This window comes from Oncorhynchus tshawytscha, linkage group LG16, assembly GCF_018296145.1.
Source record: "Oncorhynchus tshawytscha isolate Ot180627B linkage group LG16, Otsh_v2.0, whole genome shotgun sequence".
Lineage (NCBI taxonomy): Eukaryota > Metazoa > Chordata > Actinopteri > Salmoniformes > Salmonidae > Oncorhynchus > Oncorhynchus tshawytscha.
In genome coordinates this window covers 32365425-32380808 of record NC_056444.1, presented here as the reverse complement: position 1 = coordinate 32380808, position 15384 = coordinate 32365425, and the positions used below count along the sequence as shown (strand labels likewise).

The 15384-nt window shown below is 44.6% G+C and overlaps 1 protein-coding gene across 4 annotated transcripts in view; it reads left to right on the top strand.

The window, feature by feature from the left end:
* LOC112216522 (MAGUK p55 subfamily member 7-like) overlaps nt 1-15384 on the top strand; it is a 291219-nt gene that overhangs the window by 109153 nt on the left and 166682 nt on the right. For all 4 annotated transcript variants that reach the window (XM_042299106.1, XM_042299107.1, XM_042299104.1 and 1 more), the window contains one exon: nt 2076-2194. In XM_042299106.1, the coding sequence (XP_042155040.1) occupies nt 2076-2194 (119 nt within the window). The remainder of the gene's footprint in view (nt 1-2075; nt 2195-15384) is intronic.

Here is a 15384-nt window from a genome sequence, read left to right as displayed (position 1 = left end):
GTGAGCAGGGTTCTATTCCAGCTCAGCAATAGACCTACTGGGTGAGCAAGGTTCTATTCCAGCCCAGCAATAGATCTACTGGGTGAGCAAGGTTCTATTCCAGCCCAGCAATAGATCTACTGGGTGAGCAAGGTTCTATTCCAGCCCAGCAATAGATCTACTGGGTGAGCAGGGTTCTATTCCAGCCCAGCAATATATCTACTGGGTGAGCAGGGTTCTATTCCAGCCCAGCAATAGATCTACTGGGTGAGCAGGGTTCTATTCCAGCCCAGCAATAGCACACTAGATGATCAACTCATTAAGTTTGTTAAGTTGAATCAGGTGTGTTATTGCTGGGCTGAAACAGAACCCTGCTCACCCAGCATATGTCCAGTAGGGTTGGGCTGCTCCAATTGTAATCGGTATATACATTTGTGTGTGATGTTTAACTGTATTTTTGTATACACCATTTGCTAATATAGGTAGGCCTACAAATATAACCCATGGCATATAGTATATACCTTTAGTCTGTTGGGACATTCATTGTTGGGACATTCCATGTCTCTTCATCTGCAAAATGGTTTTCACAGCTTTCCATATCGGAGGACAGAACACATCACGAAGAAACAGGCTTCATTAAACTCAAATTAGACGGCACTCAATATTACGTTGCTGTATCTCTCTGTCATCAAAGTTCCCCCCTTTAGGGACTGGAACTGGAGAATCTTGTCATAATGTCCTCCCACAAAATGACCTGTCCTGTCTACACTCTCCCTTTACTGCCAGGTGGAGCTGTAATTTCACCCTCTTCCATAGCTGTTAAATACAAATGCATTTGAATGCATTTGATTCAAGATAGCTTGCTGATAGGAAGTTTGCTAACGTTTGCTGATGACATTTAATTAACTATACAGTATGTAAAGCTACAGTAGTTACCTACCTAACATCTCAGTTGAGTTAACCCACAAAGTGGCCTATTGCAGACATCTAGCTAAAAAAAACATTGTTTTTAAGTATTGACTTGATTTTGGAGGTATGGCAACGTGAGACTAGACCAGACCCAATACACTACTTAGACCCACCAGAACATGTTCTCCAGAATATAGTCCCAATACAACACGTCTCCACTTAGTCCAAGGACAGCAGGTCTTAGACTGTGGCCATTTCATCCAACTCAATACTATAGCGCTTAGACCAACCAGCACACTCACTAAGGCCTTTGTTCCTTGATTTTTCTCTCTAAAACGTATATATGTTTAGTTCAAATCCGGGACTTCAGCAGAAACTAAGATTGATTTATTTGTGGGATTTATTGAGTGACGTTGGTGACGGAGTTCCTGGAACAACAGGAAGCGCTGAGACAAAGGCAGGAAGTGCCGAGCTGTGAGAGGAAGTGGCTTATTGCCTCCTGATGACCTGGTCTGCTCTGGTCTGGTTTAGTCTGGTCCAGAGTAGACCAGTGCAGCTCAACACCCACGGTCACTTTAACATGGGTTGGTGATACCTTTCCTAGAGGTCTGTAGAACTTCCTTGCCCCCTCATCTCCCCCTTGACAACTTCAGAGGGAACTTGTGTGTGTGGGTACACACTGAGTATACCATTAGGAACACCCCACCCTTTACTCTCAGAACAGCCTCAATTCATTGGGGCACGGACTCTACAAGGTGTCGGAAGCGTTCTACAGGGATGCTGGCCCATGTTGACTCCAATGCTTCCCACATTTGTCAAGTTGGCTGGATGTCCTTTGGGTGGTGGACCATTCTTGATACACACGGGAAACTGTTGAGCGTGAAAAGCCCTGCAGCGTTGCAGTTCTTGACACAAACCCATACGCCTGGCACCTGCTACCATACCCCTTTCAAAGGCACGTCAGTCTTTTGTCTTACCCATTCACCCTCTGAACGGCACATCCATGTCTCAATTGTCTCAAAGCTTAAAAATCCTTTGTCAACCTGTCTCCTGTCCTTCAGCTGGTCAGTCTTTGTCATGGAAAGAGAAGGGGTTCTTAATGTTTTGTATACTCAGTGTATGTTTGTCTCTGTGTGTGATGGGCGCTGACTGCGTGGTTTCCTCCTGTTCCCTCTCTGTGCCTCCAGGTCTGCATGAGCTGCTGTGTGCCCTGCCCTCCCAGCTGCAGCCCCATGTCCACAGCCAGGACGACAGCACCTTTCTACACAACATGTTCGGAGAGAGGAGCCTCCACTCGCTGGTCAAGGTAAACCTACTGTACCCCTTCCTATTTTCCCCTCCTAAGCCTTTAAAGAAGTGTGTGTGTGACGGTCGTGTTAGGATCATAACACCCCTCCTTTTCTCGCTCATTTCCTTTTTTCAAGCTTTTACTTTTTGTCTGTTTTTCAGGGTCTCCCTGTCTCACACGCTTTCCCCTTTCTCTCTCCCTCTTGTTCTAGTCCTGTCTCTCTCATTCCTTCTGTACAAGGCTGTCTTAATGTCGCGACAGGACCGTGTCGGGTCATGTGTCTATGTGAAGAGGTTCTCTGGGCCGGACCAGGCGGCAGGGTTATTAAAACAGAGTGCCGGAGATGAACACACTTGATATCTTTATTTCTCTGGCAGACGGTGCTAATGAGTGAACCATATGCTGTCCGCAGTTTGTAGTCTGTCTGCCCCCCCCCCCACTACCCTTGTCTAGTCTGCAGACTACAGCAACACCACTCTTCCCTCTATTCACTTACCCTACCACTAGTCCAAGGGACAAAGCCCAGGGTTGACAGTATCTTTAGCATGTCGTTTATAGGTGAAGTTCTGAAGTGCTGTAAAGAAATGTGGCTTTTAAATCAGAGGCAATTGTTGGTCAGTAGCAGACAGTTTCTGATCAGTCTGTTGGCTGCGGTCTTTGTGTCATAGACAAGGGAAGGGAGGGGGAGAGAATTGACATCATATTACCTCCCTCCCCTCACTACATAAACGTTTTCTCTATTATTGTGTGTGCGTGTGCGCAGGATCCAGGTTGTGCTGTGCCAATGCGAGCTGAGCCACGTGTATAAACTCCAGCAGAATTATAATGGTTGCATCCCAAGTGGCACCTTATTCCCTATATAGTGCACTACTTTTGACCAAACCAAATAGGGAATAGGGTGCCATTTGGGACCTAACCTGAGGTTGGGACATGACTGAGGAAACAGAATGGGTTTCCTTTCATGTTGGGTTTGTTATGCATGGCTTTGGACTAAGGCTTTTCACCAGATAATGATGGGTAGGCCTATGTATGTTCAAAGTCCAGATCGTGTCAGCCCAAAAAAATGTAATGTCAGATGGCACAGATGTCATTATGGTAATGATTGTGGGTTACATTTCCATAACATTTAGGCAGGCATGTGGCTGGACCTCAGGACCTCACCGAGTGTTTGACCACAGTGGATCATGGCTGATCAGGCTTAATCCCTGTTATACATCTCTCCTGGGGAAGGAACTCTGTCCGTCTGTGGGCAAAGGGTTATGTTCATGTTCCTTCACTGGTTTCCAATTAAACCCTGAATAGCTCTTCACAAAGCCTTTGTCTGTTCACAGTTACAGACCTTCTCAGGCTGTTGAAATTGTCGAAAAGTTAGAATTGTGCAGCCTTGGCTTTTCAGTACCCGTAGTTCCCCAGCAGGAGGAGTTTGTGACGAGAAAGAAAACCTCACCTACCTGTTGCCAGCTGCGGTTTCAACAAACAAGTGGTGCTAGATTGGACCTGAATTGACTGGAATATGTGTTTTGTGTTTTGGGAAATGCTAGTCTGCTAATGAGGAGCCAACGAAGCAGAGCTCGGAAGTCATTCACTCCTCCTCCTTCTCGTCCTCCTTCCTTCCACCTCTCCCTCTTAAAAACCCTATGAAACGTTGGGCAGTGGAGGTCCGACCAATTAAGAAGCTGTGTGACTGTCGAGGGCTGACAGTTAGGATTGGACGGAGGGGTGTGAGTGGGAGAGGGGCTCGGCGGCGGTTGCTTTTGAAATGTTTAATGTTCTTTGTCATGGTGATGAATTGGCACCACCACTTAGCGATGTGAATTCCACCACCATCATCCGGACACTGAGCCAACCAGTCACTGACGTCCTGCCACCGGCTGCCTGGCACTCACACTGTGGGTCGCGTCAGCTGCAATCTATAAATGCCCTCTAGGTTTACAGCCTAATGCGGCCTAATTCACCATCGCTACTGTAGCGTAATATATACCTCATTAAAGAAGAATGATGTCCCGCCCCGCCCCGACCCGCACAGCCGTGAAGCAGGCCCATAAGTCAGGGTAACAATAGAGGACGCACATTTCTCTTCTTCCGCCAAGACCATTTATGTGTTTGATTTTCTTTTTTCCACTTTCTCTCTCTCGACTCAAGGAAAGCTGAGCTGAATGAGCTTTCAGTGTCTCTTATCCTCAGCATTGCAGGGAGAGGGGAGGGCTGTTTGATCCAACCCAGCTCTAGACAGACAGGCTGGCCTTTTAATGTGTTTCCTCCTTCTCGTGGGGGGGGGGGACCCTCTCACCCTCTCACCTTACAGTGGTGCTGCACAGGTGAACTCATGTCTATCGTCAGTGACACACTATTACTTTAAACCCTACTACCCCATCCTACACACACACCACCCTCACTACCCGTTCTGCAGATCCAGATTCCACCCGTACACAGGGCTGTGAAACAGAGGTATTGGAAGAGGCTAATAGCAGAGAAAACATCCTCGTAATCTGACAAGTTTAAACAGCTCAGCCTGTCCCTGGGCATATGGTAAGCATCATGCCTCACCTGGGTAATTGTGGAGCATCGGATGCCTGGTCAGGACTAGATCCCTAGCGGAGGTAGAACAAGTGTCAGCGACTGAGAGAGAGGAAGGGAATAAGAGAGAGGGAGATTCAGGCCTACTGTACAGTGGACCCTAACCAGACTCCTCTCCTCCTGTCATCCTCCTCTGTCTCTCCTCACCTGCCCTTCCAGACAGACAATTGGGCCCCTAGCGTCTCTGTTAATCAGATTATGTCACAGAGGAGAAAGATGAAACTAATATAGTCTTTCGGCTGAGTTCACAGGTGCTACGTCCCCAATGGCACCCTATTCCCTATATAGTGCACTACTTTAGACCAGGACCCATAGGGTGCCATTTGGGACAGATCCAGAGTCCCTGCACAGTGCACTACTTTGCAGGCTTTTTATCGACACGACAACGTCCCCAGCTGCATGACAGAAAGTAGAGCCTGTTTGTGGAACCGCCCGGCATACGTATCCAAACTAAAACAGACGTTCTTCTTCAAATTAAATTAGTTACTCAAGTGTACTTTCTATAAATTCCTCCCTTTCTACTGTTCCGTCGCCAAGTACCTCGTACCACAAAAAGCCACAGGAAATATAATACAACGTTCAATTTCCACCTGAATCAGGTGCAGGGCGGTTGGAGACCAACTTTCTGTCAGCAGGCCTTCAGCATTAGCCCTGAGCAGCTTCATTTGTGGTCGGTCACTTTTCCCTTTCATTCTGCTATAGTTAGATGCTAATAGGCTGGGCTTGGCAGGCAATCAGGCTGCGTCCCAACTTCCACCCTATTCCCTATTAACTGCACTATTTTTGACCAGGGCGATATGGCTCTAGTCAAAATTAGGTCACTATATGGGGAAAAGTGTGCAATTTGGGATATGTCCACTCGGTCTCCTCCCACCCTGTTATACTTGGAGCTTTTGAAGTGATTGTAGCTGTCTGTACTTCAAATGCTGCACTGCTTTAATGTGACATGGAAAGGTGCTTTACATTAGTTTTAGGTGAAGTCTTTGGTGGATTTGACTAGTTTGTGGTCATTGCGTACATGGTCTCATTTGAACTGGAATTTGATTAGCCTCTTAATATAGTATAGCCCAGATGGTCAAACACATTCTTAGACTGCAGTCCTAGTCATTAAAACACACCATGATATATGCTACACACAATGTGGGCTGTATGAATGTTTCTGGGGAGTGACGTTCAGGACAACGTGTAGGAAGACCAAGGGATTAGCAGCCGTAGACTACCCTCTCCAATCTGCCTCCACCCTACCTCAGACTGTCTGGTCTCTGGGCTCTGGGCTTGTAAGCCTATACCACCTCAGAGATCGGCTCGTGCTGCCTGCGGTTGACACGTCCCTGGGCTCGGTGGCCGCTGAACCCCCCGTTTATTATTTTGGGGGAACGGAACCTCCTCTCGGGAAGCTTAGAAAACACCTGAGGGGCACGGTGGGAATATTAGCCTCTCTGCATCCCAAATGGCACCCTATTCCCTTTATAATGCACTTTTTTTGACATACAATTGTGTCTGAAATAGGGTGCCATTTGGGACGCAGCCCCTGTTCTCTGGGAAACAGGACCCTTGTGTTAGCTGTCCTCTCACGTGCCTGCACCAGTTCTCATTGTATGCACCATATACAGTTGAAGTCGGTAGTTTACATACACCTTAGCCAAATGCATTTAAACTCAGTTTTTCACAATTCCTGACATTTAATTCAAGTAAAAATTCCCTGTTTTAGGTCAATTAGGATCACCACTTTATTTTAAGAATGCGAAATTTCAGAATAATAGTCGAGAATTAATTTTTTCAGCTTTTATTTCTTTCATCACATTCCCAGTGGGTCAGAAGTTTACATACACTCAATTAGAATTTGGTAGCATTGCCTTTAAATTGTTTAACTTGGGTCAAATGTTTCAGGTAGCCTTCCACAAGCTTCCCACAAAAATATGGGTGAATTTTGGCCCATTCCTCCTGACAGAGCTGGTGTAACTGAGTCAGGTTTGTTGGCCTCCTTGCTCACACACGCTTTTTCAGTTCTGCCCACAAATGTTCTATAGGATTGAGGTCAGGGCTTTGTGATGGCCACTCCAATACCTTTACTTTGTTGTTCTTAAGCCATTTTTCCACAACTTTGGAAGTATGCTTGGGGGTCATTGTCCATTTGGAATACCCATTTGGGACCAAGCTTTAACTTCCTGACTGATGTCTTGAGATGTTGCTTCAAGATTTTCTATAGGATTGAGGTCAGGGCTCGTTTTACTGTGGATATAGATACTTTTGTACCTGTTTCCTCCAGCATCTTCACAAGGTCCGTTTCTGTTGTTCTGGGATTCAGTTGCACTTTTCGCACTAAAGTACGTTCATCTCTAAGAGACACAACGCGTCTCCTTCCTGAGCGGTGTGATGGCTGCGTGGTCCCATGGTGTTTATACTTGCATACTATTGTTTGTACAGATGAACATGGTACCTTCAGGCGTTTGGAAATTGCTCCCAAGGATGAACCAGACTTGTGGAGGTCTACAATTTTTTTCTGAGGTCTTAGCTGATTTCTTTTGATTTTCCCATGACGTCAAGCAAAGAGCTACTGTGTTTGAATGTAGGCTTTGAAATACATCCACCTCCAATTGACTCAAATGATGTCAATTAGCCTATCAGAAGCTTCTAAAACCATGACATCATTTTCTGAAAATTTCCAAGCTGTTTAAAGGTACAGTCAATTTAGTGTATGTAAACTTCTGACTCACTGGAATTGTGATACAGTGAATTATAAGTGAAATAATCAGTGTCATGCAAAAAGTAGATGTCCTAACCGACTTGCCAAAACTATAGTTTGTTAGCAAGAAATTTGTGGAGTGAAAAACTAGTTTTAATGACTCCAACCTAAGTGTATGTAAACTTCCGACTTCAACTGTAGATGTTAATACCCATTTACACAATGTGCTTATTGTACGTTGACAGACATTAGCAACTGTAGAAATCTAAAGTGGTTGAATTGACCTTGTTGCTCTTTAGAGTGTATAGGCCTATAGCCTACTTGTTGACACAAGCCTGGATCATTATTTCTGGTTAAAAATGCCCTACTGTATCCAAACTAAATCCCCTGTCCTCACAGAAACGTTATACTCCGGTGCTTAGGCTGCCGTCCAAATATTGTCATTGCTGTTTAATGGACGAAAGCAGCGTGACGTTTGAAAGATCATGTTCAATGTACACAAACACGCTGGTTACGGACAGAGGCAGACAGGCGGTGGACAGGGCCAAAATTGAAATGGACTTCTGGGGTTGTGATCGGGACAGTAGAGTAAAAAGTAGAGCGAGTTGAAAAACTCCCCCCAGTCACAGAGTACAGACGCATGGCCTATTGAGCATAACATGGGTTGGAAACTAAATGATTCCCAGCCTACTAGTGGTTTGGAGGTGGAGAAGAGGTGGATTTACCATCTTCAACTTGTTGTCTGTTAGGTGTGAGAACTGCTGTAGTGAAGTGTGTTTATAGCATGAACCCTGTTCTGTTGGAATACACCACTGTTATATCCCCCAACCTCTGACCTGGAACTAAAACACTGCTTCCCAGTTCCTACCACCTCCACTCTGAAGATGTCTGAAGTTTATCTGTCATTTTGTCCTCAGCATTCTCTAGGCTACTAGTTTTATTTACAACCCAATAGCCTATATAAATCATTTGAATTAGCTTAGTAAATGCCACGTGCAGTAAATCGCTGCAGTGTTTTTATTTTACATGTCATGAATATTGGGATTTTGGGATATTGGAAATTAAAAATGTAAATAGAAACCAAGTACTGTAGTGAAGGTGTTTGACTCATTGGCTGTCTGTATTTCTTTCGGGACTTGGTTAGGTGTGTGTGTGCATGTTCCTTCACTGTCTCCTCATGCAGAATAAACAGGGTCTTCTGTGGGGTCCTCTTACCCAGTTGCCAACACTGCTCCCTTTCACTTTCCTAGCTGCATAAGGAATTCTATCCTCTAGCTAACTTAATGATATGGCTGTCACGGCAGGATGGACCTCTTCAATTCAAGGGGCTTTATTGGCATGGGAAACATATGTTTACTTTGCCAAAGCAAGTAAAATGGATAAACAAAAGTGACTCTCTCTATCCCTCCCTCTCACTACCCCTCCCTCTCTCTCTCTCCCCCTCTCTATTTCTCTCTCTCGCTCTATCCCTCTCTTTAATTACATTCAATTCGCTTTATTGGCATGACGTAACAATGTACATATTGCCAAAGCCTATTTTCGATATTTACAATATAAAAATAAATAAAAATGAGAATCAAAATTGTCAACGGGACAACAGTATCAACAATAACCAAGGGTCAAAATAACCAGACATATAACAATAAGCATACAGTAGAGTACATGTGCAGGTTGATTGGTCTGTCAGACACTGTCCCTCATCTTATGGCAGTCAGCTATGTAGTGCGCTGCCAACCCACAGCTCTCTGCGTCCTCCCCCAACAGGACGGGTAGCTTACTCTCATCAGAGAGGTCTTTGAAACCTTGAATAAGGGTTTCAAATTTGGGAAAATGACACTCTAAGTGTTTTATATTTTTGACATTTTGTCAGGAAATGCAGCGCCGTCTCAGGTTCTGCTGTTGTGCAGTGGTTGCACAGCCTTTCCTCTACAGGGAGCCAGGTTTTTCCTGTGTCTATCTACCCTTCTCAATGGCAAGGCTGTGCTCACTTAGCCTGTACTTTGTCAAGGTTTTTCTAAGGTTTTGATCAGTAACCATAGTCAAATATTTAGCCACTGTGTACTGTCGATTTAGGGCCAGATAGCACTGCATTTTGCTTTGTGCTTGTGTTTCCCAATAAGCAATGTAGTTTTGTTTTGACTGTGTTGAGATTTGGTTTATCCTGATTGATTGGATGGTCCTGAGGCTTCAGTGTGTTAGTAGAACAGGTTTGGGAACTCAGGACCAGCTGGATGAGGGGGCTATTTTCTTTGCTCAGCTCTTGGCATTGGAGGGCTTGGTAATGAGATGAGTGGGGGTCACTGTATTTTAGATGTTTCCAAAACTTAATTGCTCTTTTTTGAGTTTTCATTATTAGTGGATATTGGCCTAATTCTGCCCTGCATGCATTGTTTGTAGTTTTCCTTTAGACATATAGGATAATCTTACAGAACTCTGCATGCAGGGTTTCAATGGGGTGTCTGTCCCATTTGATGAAATCTTGTTTTGCAAGTGGACCCCACACCTCGCTGCCATAAAGTGCAATTGGTTCAATGATATATTCAATTAGTTTTAGCCAAATTTTAATAGCTATTAGCTTTTTAATGGTGTAGAATGCCCTGCGTGCTTTCTCTCTCAGTTCATTCACTGCCTCATTAAGGTGTCCAGTTGAGCTTATTTTTAAACCTAAGTAATTGTAGCGTGTACAGTACTCCTATATATTTTGTACCAATTGAGAACTTTGGTCTAATTCCCTGAGATCTGGATCTTCTCTGGAAAATCATTATTTTAGTTTTTGAGGGGTTTACTGCCAGGGCCCAGGTCTGGCAGTACTGCTCTAGCAGGTCCAGACTCTGCTGTAGGCCATGTGCTGTGAGTGACAGCAGGCATAGGTCATCTGCGAAGAGTAGGCATTTAACTTCTGAATTGTGGAGACTAACACCAGGGGCTGAGGATTTTTCTAGAATAGTGGCCAATTCGTTGATGTAAATATTGAAGAGTGCAAGGCTCAGATTGCAACCCTGGCGAAGGCTCCGCCCCTGGTTAAAAAATTCTGTTTTTTTTCTTACCAATTTTAATGCTGCATGTTTTGCCAGTATACATTGATTTAATTATGTCATATTTTACCCCCTACACCACTGTCAATAACTTTGTAGAACAGTCCTGTATGCCAAATAGAATCAAATGCTTTTTGGAAGTCGATAAAGGAAGCGTATATTTTGGTATTATTTTGGTGGACATGTTTATCTATCAGGGTGTGTTGGGTGTAAATATGATCAGTTGTGCCATGTTTTGGTATAAATCCAATTTGGCTTTTACTCAAGACATTGTGCTTATTAAGGAAGTTTAGAACTCTTACATTTATAATACTACAGAAAACCTTCCCCAGGTTACTGTTCACACAAATGCCTCTGTAATTGTTAGGGTCAAATTTGTCTCCGTTCTTAAAGATTGGGGTTATGACTCCTTGATTCCAGATGTCAGGGAAATAACCTACACTCAGGATCAAATTAAACAGTTTTAATATAGCCAATTGAAATTTTGCACTAGTGAGTTTGAGCATCTCATTTAGGATGCCATCAGGTCCGCATGCCTTTTTAAATTTGAGAGCCTGAAGTTTCTTATAGAGCTTCTGGTCAGTAATTGGGGAGTCCAGTGGATTTTGATTGTCCTTTATAGCTTTTTCTAATCCATTCAACTTCTCATGAATTTGATGTTGTTCTGCGTTTGTGTCAATTTGAACGGTGTTGTAGAGTGTTTTAAAATGGGTTGTCCATATGTCACCATTTTTTATTGCTAGTTCCTCTTGTTTAGATTTTTTACAAGTTTTTTTCCAATTTTGCCAGAAGTTGTGTGTGTTTATGGACTCCTCAATTAGTGTCAGCTGCTTGCTGTTGTACTGTGCTTTTTTGGTTCTGAGTGTATGTTTATAGAGTTTTAAAGTCTCACAGTAATGAAGGTGTAATTCACCATTATTTGGGTCTCTGTGCTTTTTGTTGGAGGTGTTCTAAGTTTTTTCCTTATAATTTTACAATCTGCATCAAACCAGTCGTCATCTGTGATCTTTTTTTGTTTTGTTATTTATCAATTTCAATTGTGCTTTTTTTGCCGTTTGCCTGAATATATAGTTGATGTTTTATACTGCTAGATGCCTTCTTTACTGTGAGTGAATGTGGTATCCAGAAAGTTATCTAAGAGTGTTTGGATATTTTGGTTACTGGTTGCTTTCTGGTATTCTTCTGTGCTGTTTTGGGCCCATCTGTATGAATGTCTGATGTTGTACAACTTACTGGGCTGTGAATGTGTGGTTGTTTCCATGTCTGTTCTTTTGAGGAACAAGGTCATTTGGCTGTGATCAGACAGAGGTGTTAGTGGCTTGACAGTGAATGAGCTGAGAGAGAAAGGGTCAATGTCTGTGATCATACTGTACTGTGGCCAAGAGGTGAGCAGTAGGCAAATCTCCCCAAAGAGTCCCCCCGTAACCTACCATTGACAAAGTACAGATCCAGGCTTCCACAGAGCTGCCGTTCTACAGAGCTGCCGTTTTTGTTGACGGTGCTGTCAATGTTGTTTCTATGGGGGAGATTAAGACAGTTAGAAACACTAAAGCTGTCCCCTCGTGTGCTCGTTAGATCAGGTAGTGTTCCTGTGGGCGCATTTGTGTCCCCACAGATGAGCACATTTCCCTGGGCCTGGAAATGGCACGTCTCTTCATCAAGGGTGGGGAAGATCTCCTCTGAGTAATATGGGGATTCTGAGGGGGGGGGGAGATCTCCTCTGAGTAATATGGGGATTCTGAGGGGGGATATATATTGCACAAAGGAACACATCTTTTTCTGTCAGTACAAGTTTTTTTTCCAGTTTTAACCAAATGTGATATTTGTCAATTTTGAGGGGATCAATTAGATGTTGTAGTTGGGATTTGTACCAAATGATCAGTCCTCCAGAGTCTCTGCCTCTTGACAGAGCTGTGTTTTTGTGACAGCACAATTTCCTCTCTGTAGCCTGTGGGACAGTGAGTGACAGAGTGTCAGCCTTACACCATGTCTCCTGCAGAATGATGATGTCAACATCTTTAAGATTTTTGTTGAACTCCAGTGCTAAACTCTTCAGTCCAAAGGTTGATGAGTTTAGGCCCTGAATGTTCCTCATGCTAACTGATAATGATTTCGGCGTACTTCCGGCGCCGACAGAGATGGCCGCCTCGCTTCGCGTTCCCAGGAAACTATGCAGTTTTTTGTTTTTTTTACGTGTTATTTCTTACATTGGTACCCCAGGTCATCTTAGGTTTCATTACATACAGTCAAGAAGAACTACTGAACATAAGAGCAGCGTCAACTCACCATCAGTACGACCAAGAATATGACTTTCGCGAAGCGGATCCTGTGTTCTGCCTTTCACCCAGGACAACGGAATGGATCCCAGCCGGCGACCCAAAAAAACGACTTCGTAAAAGGGGGAAACGGAGCGGTCTTCTCCGGAGACGGGCACATCGTGCACTACTCCCTAGCATTCTTCTCGCCAATGTCCAGTCTCTTGACAACAAGGTTGATGAAATCCGAGCAAGGGTAGCATTCCAGAGGGACATCAGAGACTGTAACGTTCTTTGCTTCACGGAAACATGGCTCACTGGAGAGACGCTATCGGAGTCGGTGCAGCCAACTGGTTTCTCCACGCATCGCGCAGACAGAAACAAACATCTTTCTGGTAAGACGAGGGGCGGGGGCGTATGCTTCATGGTTAACGTGACGTGGTGTGATCATAACAACATACAGGTACTCAAGTCCTTCTGTTCACCTGATTTAGAATTCCTCACAATCAAATGTCGACCGCATTATCTACCAAGGGAATTCTCTTCGATTATAATCACTGCCATATATATTCCCCCCCAAGCAGACACATCGATGGCTCTGAACAAACTTTATTTGACTCTTTGCAAACTGGAATCCATTTATCCGGAGGCTGCATTCATTGTAGCTGGGGATTTTAACAAGGCTAATCTGAAAACAAGACTCCCTAAATTTTATCAGCATATCGATTGCACAACCAGGGCTGGAAAAACCTTGGATCACTGCTATTCTAACTTCCGCGATGCATATAAGGCCCTGCCCCGCCCTCCTTTCGGAAAAGCTGCCCACGACTTCATTTTGTTGATCCCTGCCTACAGACAGAAACTAAAACAAGAAGCTCCCGCGCTGAGGTCTGTTCAACGCTGGTCCGACCAATCTGATTCTACACTCCAAGACTGCTTCCATCACGTGGACTGGGATATGTTTCGTATTGCGTCAGACAACAACATTGACGAATACGCTGATTCGGTGAGCGAGTTCATTAGAACGTGCGTTGAAGATGTCGTTCCCATAGCAACGATTAAAACATTCCCAAACCAGAAACCGTGGATTGATGGCAGCATTCGCGTGAAACTGAAAGCCCGAACCACTGCTTTTAATCAGGGCAAGGTGACCGGAAACATGACCGAATACAAACAGTTTAACTATTCCCTCCGCAAGACAATCAAACAAGCTAAGCGTCAGTATAGAGACAAAGTAGAATCTCAATTCAACGGCTCAGACACAAGAGGTATGTGGCAGGGTCTACAGTCAATCACGGATTACAAAAAGAAAACCAGCCCAGTCACAGACCAGGATGTCTTGCTCCCAGGCAGACTAAATAACTTTTTTGCCCGCTTTGAGGACAATACAGTGCCACTGACACGGCCCGCAACTATAACATGCGGACTCTCCTTCACTGCAGCCGACGTGAGGAAAACATTTAAACGTGTCAACCCTCGCAAGGCTGCAGGCCCAGACGTCATCCCCAGCCGCGCCCTCAGAGCATGCGCAGACCAGCTGGCTGGTGTGTTTACGGACATATTCAATCAATCCCTATCCCAGTCTGTTGTTCCCACATGCTTCAAGAGGGCCACCATTGTTCCTGTTCCCAAGAAAGCTAAGGTAACTGAGCTAAACGACTACAGCCCCGTAGCACTCACTTCCGTCATCATGAAGTGCTTTGAGAGACTAGTCAAGGACCATATCACCTCCACCCTACCTGACACCCTAGACCCACTCCAATTTGCTTACAGCCCAAATAGGTCCACAGACGATGCAATCTCAACCACACTGCACACTGCACACTACTCCAAGATGGCGTAGCAGTCAGACGTCTTGTTGTGTTGTGTCCCTTGTACATATCGTTTTTTTACATAATTTTCTTCGCATATCTTTTAAAACATTTTGCTAAACCTCAACCTCTAAATACTCTCCTGCATCCCGTCTCACCCAATGTAGCGCGTATCTGCTTTTTTTTCTAAAGTATTTATATTTACTTCGGATCCGGAACCTCTCAACTGAAGCTAGCCAGCTAACTACCAGCTATCAGTCAGCAAACCATTGCTAGCGGTCTTCAGCTAACCGGTCATCAGCTAACCTTTAGCTCGGAAAGCTCTCGCCAGTTCGAACAACGCGACTCTAACCAGAGCATAACGGACCTATTATTTTTTTATCCCCGGATTCCCACCGCAAACGGAACATTTTCAGCTGGATCTTCACAACTAGCTAACTAGCTAACCACAACCCCGGATGATTACTCCTGGCTAGCGTTTCCACCCACTTAGCTTGAAGCTAGCCCGGCCAGAGCTCCTGTGCTACCACCGAAGCATACTCCTGGGCTACAATATCCGGACCCACGACCGGTCTATCGATGTCACTACATAAAGAGGCATAAACAGACTCACCCCATTGCGACGTCCCCCAAAGGTTAACTTTCTAGCCCTTGCTATCTCCTTTGCTTGCTAATTCGGCCTGCTAACTGCTAGCTTGTTTAGCCCCGTTCCACTAACTGCTACCTTGTTTAGCCCCGGCCTACTAACTGTTAGCTTGTTAGCACAGGCCTGCTAACTGTCTGAATCGCCGCGTCCCAACCACTCACTGGACCCATATTTACTTTCAATCTCTTTTCGATTTTT